The sequence below is a fragment of the Cydia splendana genome, chromosome 23 (assembly GCF_910591565.1).
Source record: "Cydia splendana chromosome 23, ilCydSple1.2, whole genome shotgun sequence".
Taxonomy (NCBI): Eukaryota; Metazoa; Arthropoda; class Insecta; order Lepidoptera; family Tortricidae; genus Cydia; species Cydia splendana.
In genome coordinates, this window is record NC_085982.1 from 253,158 (window position 1) to 276,568 (window position 23,411).

The following is a 23,411-nucleotide window of genomic DNA, read 5'->3' on the forward strand; positions in this document are numbered from 1 at the left end:
CTAATCAAATTTATATTTTTATTGTAAATGTATAAATTTGAGCAGAATGTGAATGATTAAATATAATAAAATTAATAAATGACTTAGATTTCAAATTTAATTTTTGCGGGGTGTTGGTTGAGGAGAACGGCCATCACGGGTTAAGTTACCAGAGGTGCGCCGGTCGGTTCCCTAGGCACCACTCTTTAAACGAAATTGTATGGCGGGCAATGGTGTCGGCCAATATCCCGTGCGTACTGGAACCACCAGGCTTGTCTCGGTCGGACGGGAAAAGACCCGACGGGCTCACCTTGGTTCCCTGGCGAAGGGGGCGGTGCCTTTTATGGGATGCGACATGTGTTAGTACATTTGCTGCGTCCCATCTAAGGCACACGGTTAAGACGGCAGGTTCGGCGGCAGAAATAGCGGCCAAAAGTAAGCGCGCCAAGTACTCCGAGTTGCAGGGGGCGTACGATTTTGTGCCGGTTGCTGTGGAAACGGCCGGACCCTGGTGCAGCGAGGCGGGCGAATTGTTCAGGGAACTGGGTCGGCGGCTGAGGGAGAGGGGTAGGGATTTCAATCCGGTCCGGCGGATCCGGTAATCCGGCCGGATCCGGCACTTCTTAGGAGCTACCGGATTCGGTTAAAATCACCGGATCCGGACCGGATCCGGGAAAACAGAAATAAAGACCGCACACAGCACCGACTGTGCGTGTTAGGTGACATAAAGGCGACGGATCGAAGAAAGAAATTAAACAGAATAAAGAACGAATGAAAAAGTCAAGATTTAGTAAAATAAGAAGATATTTATTATTTAATATGACGATGATTGAGAACAGAGGAGAATTTCCTCTTCTTTCATGTTGGTGGCACAAATCGGCACGATACGACAGTTACTATACGATACTTAGAAGTAAAAATTAAAGGAGGGATGTAGATGTTATGGAAGGCATTTGTAACGACCGGTCTGGCCTAGTGGGTAGTGACCATTCAGTGACACTGTCTATGAAGCCGATGGTCCTGGGTTTGAATCCCGGTAAGGTCATTTATTTGTGTAATGAACACAGATATTTGTTCCTGAGTCATGGGTGTTTTCTAATTATATAAGCATGTATTTATCAATATACTATACGTATATATATCGTCGCCTAGTAGTACTACTTAGCTAGCTAGTACCCATAGTACAAGCTTTGCTTGGTTTGGGGCTACGAGTAGGTCGATCTGTATAAGATTGTCCCCAAATATTTATTCGTGAATTATTTACTTATTTGTGAAAGCAAGATAATATTGGAGCGCAATTCATATAATTTTGGTTTATTACAATGGATATCAGCGTTACAAATAATTCCATCAAAGAACAGTTACGAAAACTCGTCCTTTCAAGGAGTTCTCCAATTCCCATCCCATAGTTATCCCATTAACAGGTTTTGGAATCTAATCAAATTTATAATTTTATTGTAAATGTAAATGTGAGCAGAAATTAATAAATTACTTAGATTTCAAGTTTTATTTTTAAATTGAGATTGACATTGTGACAATTTTTAATACATAGTTTTATTTGGCTGCTATTTAACTGATCACCAGATTTAGTAAAATTTAATACCAAAAAAATCTATTTTACCACCCTAAAATCATGAATGATCACCAAAATTATAACACCATTTTAATGTGAAATGATTACCAATTTTATTACATTTTACTATCCTTTTAAAGGAAATGACACCAAACTAATCATTATTAACCCAAAAACAGTCAATGATTACCAAATTTTAAACCCCATTTTAATGTGAAATGATAACCAAATTTTTACATCTTGCTATCCTATTAAAGAAAATGACACCAAAATAATCATTGTAAACCCAAAAATAGTAAGTGACCACCAAAATTAGAACTCCATTTTAATGTAAAATGATAACCAAATTTTTAAATCTTGCTATCCTATTAAAGCAAATGGCTCCAAACTAATCATTGTAAACGCAAAAATAGTAAATGATCACAAAAAATGTGCAAACATTTAATATATCGTTATCCTATTAAATTAATTAATCCACTTCGTCACCTTTTTCTAATAGCATTTTATTTCTGTAACAGTCGCAGTTCTAACCTAACCTAACCCACCTTTCTAGTAGCATTTTGTTTCTGTAAGGGTCGCAGTTCAAACCTAACCTAACCCACTTTTCTAGTAGCATTTCTTTTCTGCAAGGGTCGCAGTTCAAACCTAACCTAACCCACTTTTCTAGTAGCATTTCGTTTCTGTATGGGTCGCAGTTCAAACCTAACCTAACCCACTTTTCTAGTAGCATTTCTTTTCTGTAAGGGTCGCAGTTCAAACCTAACCTAACCCACTTTTCTAGTAGCGTTTCGTATCTGTATGGGTAGCAGTTGAAACTTAACCTAACCTACTTTTCTAGTACCATTTCGTTTCTGTAAGGGTCGCAGTGCTAACCTAACCTAACCCACTTAACTGATAGCAGTTTAACTTACTTTTCTAGTAGCATAACGAAATGCTACTAGAAAAGTAGATTAGGTTAGGTGGGTATGCGGTGCGGGCTACGGGGGGTTGAGCGGGAGGGGCTAGTAATTTTGGCATCAGTTTACTTTATTTGGTAATATGTATACATTTTTTGGTAATCATAGTGGTTTATTTAGGTGAAAATAGCGCATTAATTTGGTCTTCAAGATTTGGTGATCATTAATGATTTTTGGTGATCATTCAATATATTTGGTATTTGAATACAATTTGAAGTGCAGTCGTAATTAAAGTGGTGGTACTTTTGTATTTTTAGGCCTTATTTATTTGGTGTTCAGTAATTTTTTTTGGTAAGCATGATTTTTTTATTTAGGGTACCAAAGTATTTTTTGGTGGTCATTATATTTGTAGCCGTTTTATTTTATTGTTAAAAAGTTATTTCTTATTAACTTTAAATTGTTGTTTTATGAATACATTTGTAAAAATACCCTTTGCTTGCCATATAACGTATAAAACTAGTAAAATATGTCATATAATTAATTTTAATATACCTAACCGGATCCGGTCCGGCCGGGTCCGGCCGGATTGGGGCCAGAATCCGGCCGGATCAGGCCGGATTGAAAATCAATCCGGTTTGCAATCCCTAGAGAGGGGTAACGACCCCCGTTCTGGGTCTTGGCTGGTCCAACAGGTCTCCATCGCCATACAGCGCGGCAACGCTGCAAGTGTGATGGGGACTTTTGGACCGGGCGTAACACAGAACGGGTTTTAGGTTACGTAGTTTTAAGGTAGTTTTAAGTAATATATGTAGTATAAAATGTAAGGATTTTTGTTAGTTTGTGATTTTAGTTGTAAATTTTGTGTCTTCTTTTGTATTATGTACATATTGTCCCATTATTTTTAAATTGAGACACTTTTTAATACTTAGTTTTATATTATTGTTAAAAAGTTATTTGTTATTAACTTCTAATTGTTGTTTTATGAATACATTTGTAAAAATACCCTTTGTTTCTCATATAATGCATAAAACTTGAAAATTATGTCATTTAATTAATTTTAATATCCTTATACCTAACCGGATCCGGTCCGGCTGGATTGAGGCCAAAATCCAGCCGGATTGAGGCCAAAATCCAGCCGGATTGAAAATCAATCCAGTTTGCAATCCCTATGTGCAGGGCATTCTCGCGGGCCGGCGGGCCTCATTGGCCCTGGTGAACTTGTGGGAGATGATAGTCTCGCTGATACCACTGTGGCAGTGAGTTGATCGTCTTTAAAATTAGGTGTTGACACTGACCTATAAAGACAGTGATGGGTGGGGGATCATTCTCCCGGGCCCCATTGGCCCTGGTGGGTGGGCGGGAGATGACTGCCTTGCTGGAGCTGTTGGCCACGCTGCTGGCGGGCGCCGGTGCCTGCAGCAGCGCCGCGCGCGCGCCCACGCCGCCGTAGGCGCCGACCATCACCTGGAATACACAAGAACTAAATTCAGTGCAGGATTTAATCACATTGCCAAAAGGTTGCACACAATTTTTTTTTAAACAATTTTGGTATTCCTCAGGTTGCAGTAACATAGTTGTTAATCTAGCAATGAAACAAAACTTCTGTTTTGCTGAACATTGCATTTGAATTATTGTCTGTCATGTAATAGTAGTAGTAAAACACTTTATTACACAAGTGTTTAACCCTACATCTGGTAAACTCCCGCAGTGGGTATGTCTACTGTGATTTGATTCCAACAACTTTAAAATGAAGTATTATGCCCCTGAAGGGTTAAGTGACTGAGAGAAATCAGTAAGATAACTTAGACAAACTCAAGATTTCCAGTGAGGATGAAAAAAAAGTGTTGTACATGTGAAGAAAATTTATTCATAAAAGAACATAAGTTATGCAACAAAGAGAAAGCATATTTCATGTATTCAGACTGTTTTCCTTGTATATAATAGTGCTTTGGCCTTTAATACTAGTAGTTGACGGAATTAGACTTACTTCTCAGCCCCGCATTAGACAGATAGGCCAGGATGCCGTGTAGAAAATGGAATAGAGACAAAATTTGTCCAATGTCTATCTATGACTCTATGTGATCACGATATACCGATCGTGCCGTCGATGCCGACTAAAAATGATTGACACTCTGCGATTATACATCAAGCTCAATATATCAGTAATAAACTATAACATAAGTGAAATTTAATACCACAAAGAAGTTCCTAAGTGTTGCAGTAGCTTAGATCTTCCCTAAGTAGTGTCCAAAACTACATCAGAACTACAAACAAAACTACATCAGTTTCAGGCTACGGATAAACTTTACAGCACCCCAGCATGACAGCAGAGGTCATTGACTGAAGTTTGAATGTTTGATCTATGAATCAGTGACTTGACTTGAATCATAGTTTCCATGGTGCCTGGAATCGAAGCAGCCCTGAAGCAGGATTAAATACAAGGATCTCATGTCATCGGGACAGATCGAATACGAGGCAAATAGTGACAGTTAGGTTAGGTAGCAGGCGCAAAGCCCGGATGGCGCTTAGTTGGCGCATCGGTACTCACGTGCGTTGCCATCGGCATGGTGACTACGCCCGGCGGCAACCCGTGCCCGTACGGCACGAGGGGCGGCCGCGGCGGAAACGACATGCCCTACACACACAATACAAAACCGACACCCACTTAACACTAATAACACATTCGACTTTTATATCCTGCACTATATCAATTCGTGGTATATTATTACGTAATATCACTAACTCTAACGTTACTCAGCTTCGTTTACGACACTAATAATTAATATTTTTTTATTCAGTAATGAGCCACCACGATTAGCAAATAGGCGGCCATATTTTTTCTCAAATCAAACCTTCCACAGATAATAACAAAATGCCGTTTTATATGATGCCGTTACAAAATGTACGCAAAATTGTAAAACGGCAAAATGGGACAATCAGATTTTCTATTGACTCAAACAGCACGTATTTCATTTTATAGCCATAGCACACTACCGCAACGCACCGCAACCTTGGTGCGGTTCGGTAGTGTGTTACGGCTTTTATCGATATTTAAGCGGTATCCAGACGGGATTTTTATATTTTATTTATTAAACTGTAACCGATTTGATCAGAAATGTAATTGGCGTCAATCTCCAATTTTAGATTTATGGTGATATTAGAGCCCTCTAAATTGAAAAAATGCCCCGGATCGAAAATACTGGCATCACAAATTAGATTTGATTTGAATTAGTATTCTTACGTCCGCACCTCATTTTATCGGTAATATCGGTCATTATCGGCGAGCCAAATTGGCGTTTGCGTCCGCACGTCCTGATTCGATCGGACAGTTTAATCAGATTGGCGAGAAATTGACTAGTCTGGATACGCCTTTACTTACAGAACTTTATAAATAAGGGGAATCATAATTAAAATATTATAGTAGGTACCTATTCGCCGTGTGTGACTCCTTTCCAAGCTGCTCATAATAATTCAAGCAAGAGAATCGGTTGAGAATTGCAACCTGTGGACAACAGCATTTGAAAGCATTTTTGCCCTATCTGAAACGGAGACCTTTGCTTCGCTCGGTCAATAATTTACAGTAGATAATAGTACATAGGTAGGGTAGCGTACATAATATATGTATAAGTTGCGGAAACTTTTATTTTGAAAATGAAACGATTTTGATAGCACACGCAGTGCAAGTGTTATTTATACGTAGAATTTCATAATGTTTGACGTTTAAAATAACACTTGCACTACGTCTCCTACCTATCACAATCGTTGAAGACTTCTTGGTCTAACTCTAGTGTAATACATATAATAAAAGTAGGTACAATAAAACAACATCCTCAAATTATACTTTATTATTGCTGAACCACAAACAAATGACCTCTACTCTACTTAAGTATAAGTATAAATGTCACACGACCACGACACTAGCATGACTAGCACTTGTATAAATAAAGCACCACGTGATTATTTACATAATACATTTGTATTCATAGCACGGAACTCGTGCGGCAAACTCAGGCAAACTATAGTTCGTTTTTTTAGCATTAGAAATAACTTGCAAGAAGGTAAGCGATTTTGACAAGTCTTTTAATTGAAAAACGCTTTTTAAAAATCAAAATTCAATACTTATGAAAGCAGAAGAATATAAATGATCGTATTAGATTCATAATTGTTACATATTTGCCGTAACTTATTTTTAAAATGTGTTTTTCAATTAAAAGACACATCAAGATTGTTTACCTTATTTCTAATGCTAAAAAAACGAACTATACATCTAAACGAAGAATGTTGCGGATGCAGTGGCGTATTTCCCATAAGGCACAGTAGGCCCGGGCCTAGGGCGGCGAGATATTAGGGGCGGCAAGTTGTGACAAAAAATTCGCTGATGATAACAAAAAATAACTCAAAATTAGGCCAGGCAACGAATTCTCAAAAAAGGTACCTATAGATAGAGGGAAATGCTTGAAACACAATTTTTGACTTCGTACCTAACTTTATTTGGACTATCTAGGAGGTGAACATATATCAAAAGTCCCCGGCCGTAGGCCTTGAGCCGGGGGGAAGAGAGGGGTTGGAAGGTCACATTTTTCGGTTTTTCGCTTATATCGAGCTCGGAAACTATGCGTTCTAACGACATGATCATTATACAAAATGAAAGCTGGTTAAATTTGCTATGTAAGCTACAATTAAGTTATTCGATATCTTGAGGGCCCTCCACACATGTGCGCGAATCGCGGCACGAAGCCGCGAACGCGAGTGTGGCGTCGATTTCGCAGATTGTTGACGCCTTCGCGCCTTGTTCCCCGTTTTTAGGGTTCCGTACCTCAAAAGGAAAAAAACAGGACCCTTATAGGATCACTCTTGCGGCTGGCTGTCCGTCTGTCACAGCCTATTTTCTCCGGAACTCTGGATCAATTAAGTTGTAATTTGGCACACATATGTAAGTTTGTGACCCAAAGATGGACGTGTAATGTAAATAAATGAATTTTAAATATGGAGGCCATTTTTGGGGGGTAAATGAGAAAATTAAAAAATAAAGTTTTTCAAACTATATCGTGTTACATATCAAATCAAAGAGCTCATTGTAAGAATCTCAAATATTTTTTTTTTATAATTTTAGGATAAATAGTTTACCAGTGATTCAAGAAAATAGTCAAAAAATGATATAGCGGCTATATTTTATGGTTTTACAAGGAAACAAAATGGAAAAATAGCTACAGCAAGTTCATACTGCATGCCGTAGATAAATTACAGTTAAACTCGATGATGCTTTTCAGCCATCTTGGCGCGAACTAACCTGTGAAATCACCGTGAAGTGGAGTCATGCGTCAACGTCGCGAATTGCATAATTGCGAATATGTTTACTCCGCGAAGTCGCGCCGCGAATGCAATGCGATTCACGCACATAGTCTGGAGGGGGGCTTGTATAGTTTTCGAGATATCCGCTCTTGAAAAACTGTAATTTTGCATTAAATTTCCTTCAATTATATTTTCACGGTGCTCACGAGGAAAGGAACCCGAATGATTTTAACAGTTTATTACTGATCGTATTTAAATACCTACTAATTTGTCCTTTAAACTTCTCTGGTATTCGCTGGAGGCCAAAAGAAGGAAAAAAATATATATGAGTGTTTATAGGTAGGTATAGCAAAAAAAAATGTTTTTCTTATGTTTATTTTTTAGATTTTTTGAATGTTTTTGTAGGTAAAACTGTCACTTAAAATGAATAAGTATTTGCTTATTTTTTTCGTAAAACGTATGTTCCTATGATCATGTCACAAGGACGTATAGTTTTTGAGATATAATAAGCGAAAAACCGAAAAATGTGACCTTCAGACCAAACCCCCGCTCAAGGGGACTTTTGATATGTTCATCTCCTAACGAATCCAAATAAAGTTACTAAGTTAAAAATGTGTCCCAAGCATTTCCCTCTATACCTTTTCGTTGCCTGACCTAAATGTAGTCAATATGATGGGTGCTGATGCTGAGAAAGGGGCGGCTACAAGGCCTGGGGCCTAAGGCGGCAAAGACTGCAAATCCGCCACTGTGCGGATGCAGATTTTTTTGACATCCGCGGATGCGTATATTTAAAGGCTTACATCCGCGGATGCGGATGTCAAGATTAGGTACTTAAAAACGTCAAATACTTTTATTTTTTATTTATTTAACCAATTTTACATTGACAGTTAAACCAAACATGCAAGTTATGGGTTACAAAATACTAAATTTTTAGTAATCTTTATTAAAAAAAAACAACGGGTTGCACTCCGGGAGTGCCGGCAGAAGTGAAAACTCAATGACATTGTAACAGTTTTTCGATCAGGTCACGTGTCCGTCTTACGTTTTAGGAATCTTACGGTCACGTGACCTGTCGCGAGTTTAACATTTTTTCCCCATCACAAAAAGTGCACAGCGCCGCTAAAGAAGTTTTCACATCAAAATCGATACATTTAGTATTTGAGCAAGAATATAGGTGCTTTAAATTTAATAAACAGTAATTTGGTTTAATTTATCTGGATCTAGACGATTTCGTTATACTCGTAGGTAATGACGAAATTACCTAGCATTTACGCCGCCGCTTTTGTACCGACTTGTTCGACATCCGCATAAGCTCCGCATCGATTTTATGCGGATGCGGATGTTGAAAATAATGCGGAAGTTCCGCAGTTACGGATGCGGATGCGAATATTCGCAACATCCCTGATCTAATGCTGAAATGCTTGACGAACCAAGGTGAGCCCATGCGATGCGAGCCACATACAACTAAAGTAAGGACGTACATTGGCCTGCCATTTCCTATCTCTATAATTAACGAACTAGAATAACTATAGGTAATTATATAGCTGGTTCGCTCGCACTGTGGCATTGACGGTCCCGTATCTTAGGTGAAGTTGAAAAGCAATGCGCGTGCAATAGAGATGGGAAGCGGTGAGGCAATGTACGAAATGCTTGGTATTTAGGTTCCTTACTTGATCTCATTATTGTGCACAAGTGCGTCCTGTAGGTAGGTTCGCCGAGCATGAGAAAACAGTTTAATAATTCCTATGCAATCTACGCATTATTAGTTGGCGTTTACCTAAGTTTAGAAAGGCTGTGGTCGTCTACATCTATTCAGATAACCTGATAATCTTTTTTTAATGATCATCATGTCATTAGAATAGGTAGGTTTTTATATTATGCACACTAAGTATATATATCACAGCACATGCGGCTGACTACCTATGTCAAAGAATAGTATATATTATTAGTTGACCTAATATATCTAATCTAAAACTATTATCTTATGGGCCACCCCACACGCTAGAGCGTGTAAATTTATTACTTATAGTGCGACATAAAATAGAAGAAATTAAATAAATGGAACTAAAAAAAACCATTCTAAAGCATTTTACGTCAAAAAATGTGACAATTACGTAGAAAGTGGCCCCTCAATAATTTTCTACAATTTCTTGTCGGACTATACCTAGTTCATAAAAAGATCTATTATAAGTAGGTACATTTTATTACCTATTCATTTATTTCGTTTTGTCAGCTTTCATTTGTGCATATCGAGAGAGATCTTTCTACTAAAATTACGTCGCAAAAATATATTTATTATAACTTTAACAAATAAAATTGTTTATATAATAATCATTAAACAAATAAAAAAATTATATAAAATTAATAAAAATAAGGTACACAAACTGTACTAGTCTATATATAATATAGTATACAGGGTGATTCAGGAGACGTGAGCAGGAATAACACTGCGCATATCGTTAATTATAAGCAACTGTTTCGCATCAGTATTAGTGAGGTTAACGTTAATTTTCTAGTCGTGTTGAAAAAAAAAGTTATTAATTTTTTCACGACATGCATGGTCACCCTAAAATTAGAATACTAAACTACCGATATTCTGTGTAAAATTGAATGTTATCAGTGTCATCACGGTCTGGTTACTTTTGAAAACTCGTATCTCACTCAAGTTTGACAGTTTATTTTCTTCGTAATCAAAATGCCATTACGGTTAAAGAGGTTTTATTTTTATTAATTAGGTCCTGTAGGGTGACCATGATTGTTGAGAATTAAATTTGCCCTCACCAAAAAGTTAAAAAATAGGAAATAGTGTGGTTGTTTCTCCTAAATACGACGGTGATCGATCAATTATCAGTTACTGAGTGTCCAGGATTAGTCCTGCTCACGTCTCATGAATCATCCTGTATAATATAAATGATAAATGTTTTTAAATAATATCTAGTTTTATGGTGAACTAAATTAAAATTAGTGAACAAATATAATAGTAACCATGGTGGCGGTAGCAATATATTAAAAATGTCTGATTAAAAGCTTTCAGCTTCTCAAACTTCTAGACCATTTACATTTACAATTCCTTATTTATTTTATGTACAAGAGCAGCGAGTACTTTGTGAACCCGTTGTGATCTTACGACTAGACATGAACCTAGCTAGTGTTGGTAAAGACTCGAGTCTTTAAGGTCCTCATTTTGAGACCCTGTGTGACCTGTCTCGGTTGAGTCGGTTGTCTTGATTTTATTATTCTTTATTCTGAAACTGGCTTCTGTTCAACGTGTAAGAGTTGCGTCTTTTGTAGAAGCTCGAATTCTTTTGAGAAAAAAACGCTGATCAAGATCCATTAAGGTTTCTATAAGGTAGTCATTGAAATATTGATTGTGTAAGTTGATCCAACTTAAGTACTTAATTAGTTTTAGTATTTAATACATAATGTTGCCAACATATTATTGCATGTGCCCATGTAACATTATTATGTTCTCTTTATTTATTTTTCGTCTTAAGTTAGGGTTTTTATAATATGAATATAAAAGTAAAATATAAAAACACTTACAAAACGATAAAAAATACATATAAACACATTATAAAAACCTAACCTAGGGTGCCGCCAGCAGCGGGGCAAGGCCCAAGCTACCGGTAGTCAGGGCTGCAGAGAGAGGAACCGGCGGACTATCCGCGCCGTGTCCAAGATCACCGCCTTCTGCATCTGACCCTTGATCCAACCACCTAGCGAGAGTCTCTCAAGATGTTGGTCGAGACTCTTCGCTATTAGACCGTTCACTGAAACGACTATCGGGACAATGATCGTTGAATCAACATCCCACATGGCGGTTATCTCGTGAGCCAAGTCTAGGTACTTACTGGACTTGTCCTTCTCGGCCTTCACGAGATTCTCATCATGGGGGATGGTGATGTCAACGAGCACGGCCCGACGTTGCGATTGATCTATTATCACAATGTCAGGCTTATTGGCTACAATAGTCCTGTCTGTGATGATAGATCGATCCCAATAGAGCGTGGCATGACCATTCTCGAGAACAGGCGCAGGTAAGTACTTGTAGTACGGTACTTCGCGGTCCACAAGGCCATATAGAAGAGCAAGTTGCTGGTGAATAATTCTGGCTACGAGATTATGTCTGTGCAAGTACTCGCCGTTAGCAAGATGAGAACAACCGGAAATGATATGCCTGAGTGACTCTCCGGGACGGCGGCATGCCCGACAAATGTCGACCGTACCGTCCTTCAGGATATATTTCCGATAGTTGTTCGTCATCATCACTTCGTCCGCAATTGCACAGGCAAAACCCTCGGTTTCTCCGAAGAGGTCCCCGAATCGTAACCAGTTCACCGACGCGAGCAGGTCCACATCGGGTCCCGTGAGGGCCTTGTAGAACCGCCCGTGTAGCACCTTACTCTCCCATGCCGCCTTGCGATCCGCAGTACTTAGTACCACAGGTTTGCGCCAGTTCTCGTTTGCCAAGGAGAGCGGCGTGAGGTTCCTGTCTACTGCCACCACATCACGATGCATCCCACACTCGTTGTTAAGGAAATAATTCCTGAGATTGTACACCTCGCGGTTGTGGAGATCCTTGGCGTTTAGGAAGCCTCGGCCTCCACACTTCCGTGGGATGTACAATCTCATAACTGACGAGCGTGGGTGTAGCATGCGATGTGTGGTGAGCAGTGACCGGATCCTCCGATCCAGGGCGTCCAGCTCGTACATTATTATTATTATTATTTTATTTGATACACTAGCAGCTCTTATATCGAAGCACTTGTATTTTATTTTGCACTTTTTAAAGTTCTAAAATGTGTATCTAGTCTATTTTTGAAAGTGTTGACTGATGGTGCACTAACAACAGTTTCTGGTAGAGAGTTCCACACATTTACCACACGATTCGGCAGGAAGTGTTTTCTAGGGTTACTAGCACACGGAGGTTTGACAAGTTTTTTAGAGTGCCCTCTCAACCTTACACTCTGGCTTGATGTGTATAGGTCCTCAATATTTGGAACATTGTAGTGTCCGGACAAGATTTTGTAAGTCTCAATAAGATCGCCTCGCTTCCTTCTGTCCTCTAATGTTGTAAGACCTAATTCTTGAAGCCGTTCTTCATATGGTTTATCTTTCAATGAAGCAACCATTTTAGTTGCTCTTTGTTGAACTTTTTCCAGCATTGTAATGTCCTTTTTAAAGTAGGGGGACCATATCTGAAAAGCAGACTCAAGTAAAGGACGAAGATATGACTTGTATATTCTAATAAATAGGTCTTTAGTAATAACACGGAATGCTTTCCGGATCATATACAGCATAGAATTTGCTCTCTTGGTGATTTTGGTGATGTGTGTCCCATTTCAAGTTATGTGAAACAGTGATGCCCAGGTCTCTTTGACTAGCTACTGCTTGTAGGGGAACAGAGTCAATGTGGTAATTTAGTTTAGGGTTTGTTTTCCCTATGTGTAGAACTGTGCACTTGTCAGCATTTAGTGATATGAGCCAGTCTTTAGTCCACTGAATGCGATCTAAATCGCTAAACATTGTGCCTGCTATTTAACTTAATGTTAAATATTAACATGTTGCTATATGTGAGATCCTATAATTGGCTCTGTGTCACTATTGATGTTGTTATTAGCATAGTTATAGCTGTTGGTTCTCCATGTAAATAAAATAATAAAAAAATAAGAATAAGGCATTACATACAAAACAGAAGAAAGTAATCCAATATATAGGGACAATGTATACACACATTTTGTTTATACCTCTCGCGTCGAATGATGGTCCCTATTACACCGTAAGGCTAAGCGCGCACCACGACTTTTTGTCGCGCGATAATTTAGTCGCAGAAATGTAACGTATGAGTTTATATGGCAGTGCGCGCATATGCGACAAAAAAATCGCAGCGATTTTAAAATTGTGATTTGTCACATTTTTCCGCGACTGCTCGCGACGCGATTGTCGCAAAGTGAATTGCAGCATACGGAGTTGTATGGCCCCGCGCGCACTGCGATAATAAAATCGCACCCGGACCTCAGTCGGCATTTCGCTCTCCAAGCGTCAACATGTCGGAACCTGCTGCTGAAGACGCTAGATGTTGACCATTTAATTATGGAAGTAGAAGATCACCTTTGTGGTATAAATACTCAAAGTCATACAGCGATCGCATATTAAAGACAACGTTTCATGACAAACGACTGGTGCGAAATCCATGTTGAGAATGAACAAATCGTCGACTTTTTCATCGCAGTGCGCGCAGTGAATTTTCTGCGATATATTACAGCGCGATTCTAAAATCGTGTCGCAAAAACTAAAATCGTGGTGCGCGCTTGGCGTAAGATCGTTAAACCGTTAGTTATAGATTGAAACTGATTTTTAATAATGCTCCGAAAGGACTGGGTTCAATTCTACTCTCTAGACTCAAGAGTAGCGCGGAGTCTTGTAAAACTGAGTCGAGTTCTATGTAATTTGCTCGAATGTTTACCAACTCTAGTAAAATCTGACTCGGGGGCGAGTGTTGCATGGACGGGACGGGGAGTGCGTCGCCTAGAAGCAGACGCACTGCACTCGCTATTGCGCTTTCTTCTCCCGCGGGGGCTCCTCGTTCGCCGGACGATCCTGTCGATATATACAATAGTTAATAGGTAACGTATATCTTACAAAACCTGTTACATACAACAAATCACGAAAGAAATATCTGATTCAGTCTTACTTGCCGAGTCATAACTCTGTCATATGAGCTTTCTGGTGTAATGCTCGGTATTATTACGATTATAAGAATTTAGTATACTATACAGCTGTGTTGTCACTTTTCAGTATCATTTAGTAAATAAACAAAAACTTTCAGTTTAGTTATAAGTCGGATATCCATTGAAAATAAGCGCCATGGCTCGCCGTGACAATATGCTGAGTGGGGATCCTGTTTAGCATCTAGTTTGTGTTGTGTGTGTTTATTTTATAGTATTGTCAATTGTTTTCCAAATATACAATCCAAGCTAGACCCTTGTGGATACCCTGGTTTGATTCTGCCAATCTCGCAAGAAAAGTGTTAGTCTCAGCTTTCCGAGTCCGGTCCGGACACATCGCTACAAATAAGTTTCTGTGCATGATGGGTGTTAAACCGTCACCTCTGTGTCTAGTCTGTCAGAGGACTGATGACTTGTCTCACGTGTTGTTGGACTGCGTCCGGAATTCGGATGTACAATGCAAGCATCGCACATTTCTCGCGTCAGCATTAAATATAATGACTTTATAATAATTGCTGTATTTGCGATTACGCCATACATCGTTTTATGAATTAGTTTACGTTTATACGTGCTCCTAGCTAGTACTCATATACCTTGGTTATCAATAAATAAATATACCGAAATCAGTGTTTCCATCAAGATTGCAATCTACCATCAAGAATCATATCAACTCAGATGTACTATCCGTACATCTTATGGTCCTTCGAAACTATCAGTGACTGTGACAGTGATTTCGTCCAAACGGCCTCCCACAAGCGGGTCTCACCGTGCGGATTGAACAGGCGCTGTGACTCATCCAGAGCCTGACTATATTCATTGTCATAGGAGAACAGCATCAGTTCATCATCGAAGATATCAAGATTATCAAGAGACGTCTACAATCAAGCCAAGTAAGAGGAATCTCGAACTTGAAAAATCATCATTATCAGTGCTGCAGCAATTATCATCAATTTTAAATCAAGAAATCAATATCATTATCAAACATCAAAAATCAGTGGCCACAGTATTGTCAATAATTTGTTGATTAATACTTATTATCAATATCTACACCTATCCATCAATAAATCAAAAATCAAGATGAGTTTAGAAAAGGAAATGGAAGCGATTCGCAACGATCAAAATCAGCTCATGGCCAATATGAACAGGCTATTTGAGAACTACAAAAAAGATGGTCCAAGCCGCCGAACTGAGTCTAACATCAATAACAAGTTGACCGGCCTCGACGGATTCTGGCAAGAGTTTCAAAGCAATCATACAAGGTTGGTAGCATTCAAGAACGAGGAATGCACTTATTTTGCTGAAAAGACTTACAACAAAACCAAAGCCTTCTACGAATCAGCTCGGTCTGTATTGCTAGATCATTTGGATACAGCTAAAAGGGCTCCTCTATCACCGAGACCTAGGGCAATCTCACCGAAACCAGCAGAACGTTCAACACACCCATCGTCACCAATGCCCAATTGGTCCGAAGAAAAGTCAAAAATTGAAGAAATGCATCCTGGGCCATCAAATCACCAGAGCCGCGACGTCCCTCAAGACAATCAATCTGAGAATCAGGAAAAGACGACTACCCGGGCTCCAGTCAATCCAGGGTTCGCAATTCCACCTATTTTCAATTTCACTGAAAAACAAAGCGTTGATGCTGCCAAGTTGTCAGAGAAGATGAGAAAACAACAGAGCAACTTCAAGGCCTTCGCGCGTACTTTACATTACATAGACCTCTCCACCGTTAATGAAAAGTGGGAATTAGAAGATTTACTCAAATCAATCCAGTCTCGTTGGACAACCATTGACACGCTTCACTGGGACATCGACAGTGAACTTTTCGAAGACGACGAAACCTACAATCAAACGTTCTACAAATATGAGAGGAAATTCCAAGACATCAAAAAATCGATCAATTCTAAAATATGGTCTATGGCTCACCGTGAGAAATCAACCCCCGTCATGGACATACCGCCGTTTAGTGGGAACTATCAACAGTGGGTTTCATTCAAGGATCTATTTAATGAAGCCATACATCATAATCGCTCCATGTCCAACGCACAAAAGATGCAGTTTTAGAAAAATAAGGTCAGAGGTGAAGCTGAAAAACTTATTCAACATCTCAACATCAGCTCAGAAAATTATGAGACCTGCTGGGAAATCTTAAACCACAGGTACAACAACACGAAACTGATTTTCACCGCCCACCTCAATAACCTGCTGTCGCTATCAACAATGCAACAACAATCATATCAACAAATCAAGCGTCTACATGACACCACCAACGAGTGCTTAAATGCCATCAGGAACCTCGGCGTGGACACCTCGTCATGGGATCCGCTTATCGTCCATATTTTATCACAAAAGTTGGACGCGGAAAGTCATACGGAATACGTCGAATCATTAAAGAACCCACGTGACTTGCCGACCTTAAAGGAATTTCTAGATTTCCTAGAAATGAAGTTTACATCATTTGAAGCCAGCCGCCGCAAGTTGGACATACCAAAAACATCCCAACAATCAGAAGCATCAAGAAAGCCTTATTACAAATCATTTGTAGGCATAAAAGATTCATCATTATCACAAAATAAATCAAATGATGTTAAATCAAGTTATTATCAAAGAAAACATTGCCCAGTTTGTAATAAGAATCATGGCATATTTAATTGCGAAACATTTCAAAGTGCAAAGCCAGAACGCAAACGGAGCATTATTGCAAGTTTGAATTTATGCAAAAATTGCCTTTACAATCACTACGACAAGGAATGTTTTTCAACAAGTCGATGCCGCACATGCCAAGAAAGACATAATACACTCGTGCATGATGCCTACAGTCAGAAACAAGATACTTCCGATCTACTTAGTAAACGGAAAACTGTTGCAACTATTACGCAAGAATGTAATAAAAATATAGAAGTTTTATTACCTACCGCCCTCATCAAGGCAAGGGCAGTAGATGGAACTTATCACATTTTGAGAGCATTTATTGATCCTGGAGCGCAGATGTCATTGATCACGGAAGCTGCGGCTCAACTTCTACAACTACCCCGAGAAAGCTCTAACGACACTATGTATGGCCTCGGCATTAGTGGAAACACCTGCAACGGCGTAATAAACGTCACCATGTCATCAATGGACTGTGACTTACAATTTGACGGCGAGTTATTTATCATGAATAAACTCACTCTTCCCCTACCGAATCAAACCTTCGTCAAACCCGATCTGTCGTACTTAAGAGGACTTCCACTGGCAGACCCGGATTACAACATCAGCCGCCCTATCGATATAATCTTGGGAACAGAAATCTACGCTAAATTCGTCCAAAAAGGAACAATAATAGAAGGCGATGACCACCCCGTAGCTCAAAAAACTAAACTTGGGTACATCATAAACGGAAAGGTCCCATTGCCATCGTATCAATTCTGCACCGTCGTCAACAACATGAATGATATCTCGCGCTTTTGGACCATAGAAGACATCAATGAAGCATCAAGTTTGTCATCAGAAGATCAACATTGTATAAACTTCTACCGCGAAACTACATTTCGACAAGAAGACGGAAGATACGTCGTTCGATTGCCGTTGAAGCCAGAGAAGGAAAATGCTCTAGGACGCTCCAAGAACATTGCCATAGCACAGTTCAGGCAACTCGAGATCAAGTTTCGAAAGGATCAAAATATCGAAAGAGAGTACAAGAAGTTTATTCAAGAATACATAAGTTTGGGCCATATGCGCGAATGTACAGACGAAATCGACGGCCCACCCAATTCAACACAAGAGTGCTTCTTGCCACATCACTGCGTGCAAAGGCCTGAGTCAGCAACTACATCTCTTAGAGTCGTGTATAATGCGTCTGCCAAAACGTCAAATGGGACAAGTCTGAACGACATCATGTACAGCGGACCCAATTTACAACACGACTTATTGTCACTCATCATTAAGTGGAGACAATATAAGGTCGCGTACGTTGCAGACATAGAAAAAATGTTTAGAATGATTGGTATAAACATTCAAGATCAAAAATATCAGAAGATCATTTGGAGAGACAATGAACATCAAAGGTTTCGTGAATACGCATTAACGACCACAACCTACGGCACCAAGGCTGCCCCCTGGTTAGCCATGATGACGTTAAGACAGCTGGCCAAGGACGAACGCCACAATTATCCTGAAGCGGCTAAAGTCGTAGAAGAGAGTTTTTACATGGATGACCTTCTACACGGCTGTCACGACCTCGAATCAGCGAGGAAAATGAAACAAGATTTGATCGAATTATTAAAATCAGGAGGGTTCAATCTTCGAAAATGGGCATCAAACACGCCCGAACTACTGCAAGGAGCTAGCAAGTCTCAAGATCAGCAACAAACATTCGAATTCAAAGATCAAGAAACAACGAAAACGCTGGGTCTACGATGGCACCCGCAGGAAGATCTATTTACTTTTCAACTAAAAATTGCAAAAGACATTATTAATGAATTAATAAGCAAGCATAGCAACTTGACACATTGCACCCGCGTGCTCGCATGGATACTACGAGTGGCCTCGCGGCGTCAGCAGTTCTCGAGTTACCTAACAGCTGACGAGATAAGAAGCGCTAAAAATAGAATTATCAAGTACGTGCAAGAAAAAGAGTTTTCAAATGAAATCATCAATTTGAAAACAAATCAATCAGTGGATTTAAAGAGCAGTATTTTGAAATTAAGACCTTTCCTGGATCAACATGGAATGTTACGCGTCCGAGGACGACTTCATAACGCACACATCAGCTGGGAAATGAAGCACCCTCTTATTATTCCACATAGAGGTCGCCTGACGGAGCTGCTTATAGATCAAGCACATAAAGCTGTTTTGCACGGAACCGCCAAACTCACACACGCCAAGCTACGAGAATCAGTGTGGATTGTAGGAGGTAATAGAGCTACGAAAAATCTCCTACGCCGTTGCATAACGTGCCTTAAGCAGAAACCTCCAAAACTATCACAACTCATGGGGGACTTACCTGAGTCAAGGTCAAATCCATCAAGGCCATTTTATAATATCGGTGTGGACTATACAGGATACGTATCAGTGAAGGCAAGCAAGGGTCGCGGCATCAAAACAACTAAGGGCTACATTGCTGTGTTTGTCTGCATGGCGACAAAGGCAGTGCACTTAGAGCTAGTTTCAGACCTAAGCTCGGAATCATTTCTGGCCGCTCTACGGAGAATGTCCGCCCGGCGTGGAGCACCCCGTCACATCTTCAGTGACAATGGCACAAATTTTACTAAAGCCAACAAAGCAATTAAAAGGGAGTATGAAGAGATCACTGCCTCGCTAGATGAATCATTTTTTAAAGCAATCAGCGACATGAACATCAGCTGGCACTTCAATGCACCTTCGTGGCCCAGCGCAGGCGGCCTATGGGAAGCGGCCGTCAAAAGCCTCAAACATCATCTTCACCGAGTGCTGGGAGAACAGCACCTAACCTTCGAAGAATTTTCGACTCTATTGGCACAGATTGGACAGAGGGTTGTTTAAATGCACGTCCACTGTGTGCATTGACCGAGGACCCTGACGACTTGGATTATATCACACCGGCACACTTTTTAGCAAGTGGTCCGACTCTCCACATCGTTGAGACTGAAAGGGACGAGCGTACACGGTGGCGCCTAACACAGAAAATATTCCAAGATATATGGAAAAAATGGCAAACTGAATACCTGTGTCAGTTACAATCACGCTGTAAATGGACGCAACCCAAGCCAAACATTGAAATCGGCGACGTCGTAATCATTCACGACGCAAATTTACCTGCCGGCAAGTGGGCTCTTGGCAGGGTATCAAATGTTCATGCAGGAAAGGACGGCCTTGTCCGTGTCGCTTCAGTAAAGACAAAAAATTCAATAATCAAAAGGCCCATCATCAAGCTGTCAAAACTGCCAGTATCAGAAAACGAATCATCAACCAGTGAAGATCAGAAAAAAGATACATCGGCCACGCCCCCTGCAAGACAAACAAAGCAAAGAAAACCAGCAAATTCCAAACTCATTGGTTACATCACTATGGCGCTTATGATGTTTATGTTATTTATATCGCCGGCGCAATGCACTCATGACGTATCACGTTTCAAAGAGGGACAAGGCATTTACTTTGATAAAATAACAAATATGAAATTGGCCCGAGACGAGTGGAAACTTGTAGTTTATTATGACATCAATCCATACTGGGAAGGATCAGAACTATTTTCCAAATACATCAAGCACTTGGAAAATATGTGTCACGCCATCGAACATAAACAACAGTGTAACATAGTACTCAATCAATTGCGTCACGCCTTTTCGGAATTAAAATACTACGACAGCATGCTACTCGGTCAACGTGTCGAATCACCACGAAAGAAGAGAGCATTCTTCAACGGCGTCGGCAACGTCGCTCACAGCCTATTCGGCGTGCTCGACGATCAGTTCGCCGAACAATATCAGAAGGACATCGACCTGACCAGAGCTAATGAAAAACATTTGGCACAATTAGGGAGGAATCAAACCTCGGTTATAGAAGCGGAAGCCAATCTACTAAAGAGAGTTGAAACATCAATGCAAAATCAGCACAAAACTTTCAACCAACACATAAACAACATCGAGATGAGCCTTAACAAACAGGCTACCGAAATTCAAGAATCAACCCAAATAAATGAAATCACCGTGTCATCAATCATCGCTAATAACATACTCGTAAACCTGAAGAGCATACAAGACACTTTGTTGGACACCATCGCTAACGTCATTTACGGCAAATTCAACGTTCACCTCTTGACACCACAACAGTTGAAAGATGAGCTGAATATCATAGCCGGGCAGATGCCAAAGGATTTGACTCTACCCTGCGAAAACATCAACACCGATCTACCCAAACTATATCAATTAATGAAGGTGCGAACAAGAATGACCCGCCAGTACCTTATCTTCGAAATCAAGATTCCCTTAGTTTTTCAAGATGTGTACGAACTCTTCAGATTAATATCAATTCCACGTCAAGTTGGAAAAAATATGATCAAAATACGACCTATAGCGGATCAAGTGGCTATAAATATCAAAAAAGAATCCTATATACCTATGTTGGATGAAACCGTAAATAAATGCTCGCACTACGATTCTAATACTCTAATTTGTACGGTACAAGGTCCAATTTATCAACTAAAGTCTGACTCACACCTCTGCATTGCCGATCAAGTTTCAAACGAGTGCTCAGCTGACTCTGACAATTGCCACAACATATGGACGGAACTAAGCACTATGAATACATACCTATTCTTTTGTTGTGACGAATGTACTGCGAGAATCATATGCGGACAGGAGGTCAAGGCCGAGCATCTAAATAAGGCAGGAATCATAACCCTTCAAACAGAGTGCGTGTTAAGTGTGCCTTTACCATATTTCCACAGAAGAAACATTCGAACGACATCAAAACACAAGCAACCGTTGTTAAGTTCGACGTGCCCTCCATAAACAACGTTATAAACTTAACAGTACCAGTCTTACAAGGCGAATCAGATGCTCTTGAAAACAATGACAAATATTTCAAGGTCATCAAAGACCAAATCGAACACATGAAGAACGAGGGAGCGCTATCAGACAGAATCAACTACCACGACGTTCATCATTACACAGTAATCTACGTGGTCCTGGGCATAGTCATCGTGTTAGCAGCGCTGTACGTGCGCCGCTGCATTCGACGCCGTCAACTCGTCGCGCGCCTCACCCCTTCGTTCGCCGCCGCCGCCGCCCCCCGGGAGAGCGGTCGCAGACCGACCTCGATGTCATCCACATCGCGCAGCTCCATTCCATCAGCGACCGAGCACAACCACAGCGGACAACCCCCTGAGAGACAAGATCATCGCGTCGCGGCAACTGCGCTCAACTCTACAAATACTTCTATGTTTAGGGGATTTACTTCTATCAAATAATTTCAGTTTCAAATTATTGCATTATAACAATCAGTTTTATATAAAAATATATCAGCATCTCTTATCAACTTCTCATCTCCTGGCCGGGAATATGTACAATGCAAGCATCGCACATTTCTCGCGTCAGCATTAAATATAATGACTTTATAATAATTGCTGTATTTGCGATTACGCCATACATCGTTTTATGAATTAGTTTACGTTTATACGTGCTCCTAGCTAGTACTCATATACCTTGGTTATCAATAAATAAATATACCGAAATCAGTGTTTCCATCAAGATTGCAATCTACCATCAAGAATCATATCAACTCAGATGTACTATCCGTACATCGGATTTGAGAAAAAGAATTTTTGGTAGTTTGGGTTCCATGCACAATGGACAGATCAATTGTTGGTTGGCAGAACCTTTATCTGATAATGCAATCAGTGTATACCACTTTATGATCTCTCCCTTGAGTAGGGAACTATGAAAGCACCCATGAGGCTGACATGTTCACCTAGAGTGTCCAAAGCCTCTATAAAAATCAGATTAAAAAAATAAATAAAAATAATAATGATGTTGAATATATGTATTTTCTTTCTAACACCAAAAATATCAGTACCTACCTTTATCAATTGGTATAAGTAGGTAGCTTTATAGCCCAGTCTTGGGGCCCACCCGTGCCCCACATCCCATTCTGAACACACAGTGTGTAGTGTGTACCTGTATAGCGAGCTGCTCCTGCCTCTTGTGGCCCAGCAGCCTGGCGCCCACGTAGCCCAGCGCCGAGCCGGCCAGCAGCGCGGCGGCGCCCACCAGCAGCCCCCCACCAGTGTACCTGTATAGCGAGCTGCTCCTGCCTCTTGTGGCCCAGCAGCCTGGCGCCCACGTAGCCTAGCGCCGAGCCGGCCAGCAGCGCGGCGGCGCCCCCCCGCAGCCCCCCACCAGTGTACCTGTATAGCGAGCTGCTCCTGCCTCTTGTGGCCCAGCAGCCTGGCGCCCACGTAGCCCAGCGCCGAGCCGGCCAGCAGCG

General features: G+C 40.4%; 2 protein-coding genes across 2 annotated transcripts in view; both read right to left on the minus strand.

The window, feature by feature from the left end:
* Positions 1-5,283, minus strand: part of LOC134801734 (zinc finger CCCH domain-containing protein 13-like) — a gene marked incomplete at its 3' end in the record, with an annotated part of 56,988 nt that extends 51,705 nt beyond the window's left edge. Inside the window, exons 1-2 of the mRNA XM_063774331.1 lie at positions 4,997-5,283; positions 3,744-3,912 (exon numbers count right to left, since the gene is read on the minus strand). Of these exons, the coding sequence (XP_063630401.1) occupies positions 3,744-3,912; positions 4,997-5,080 (253 nt within the window). The remainder of the gene's footprint in view (positions 1-3,743; positions 3,913-4,996) is intronic.
* A 3,302-nt stretch (positions 5,284-8,585) lies between these two features.
* Positions 8,586-23,197, minus strand: LOC134801768 (uncharacterized). Its single transcript, XM_063774362.1, has 2 exons — positions 23,102-23,197; positions 8,586-14,340 (listed from the first exon to the last, which is right to left on the minus strand). The coding sequence occupies exon 2, from the start codon at positions 12,451-12,453 to the stop codon at positions 11,371-11,373; it is 1,083 nt and encodes a 360-aa protein (XP_063630432.1). The 5' UTR covers positions 12,454-14,340; positions 23,102-23,197; the 3' UTR covers positions 8,586-11,370.
* Between the last annotated feature and the right edge of the window lie 214 nt (positions 23,198-23,411).

What these genes read in the sequence shown, in the direction of transcription:
- LOC134801768 (XM_063774362.1), bottom strand. Translation starts at nt 12,453, where the DNA reads ATGTACGAGCTGGACGCCCTGGATCGGAGGATCCGGTCACTGCTCACC.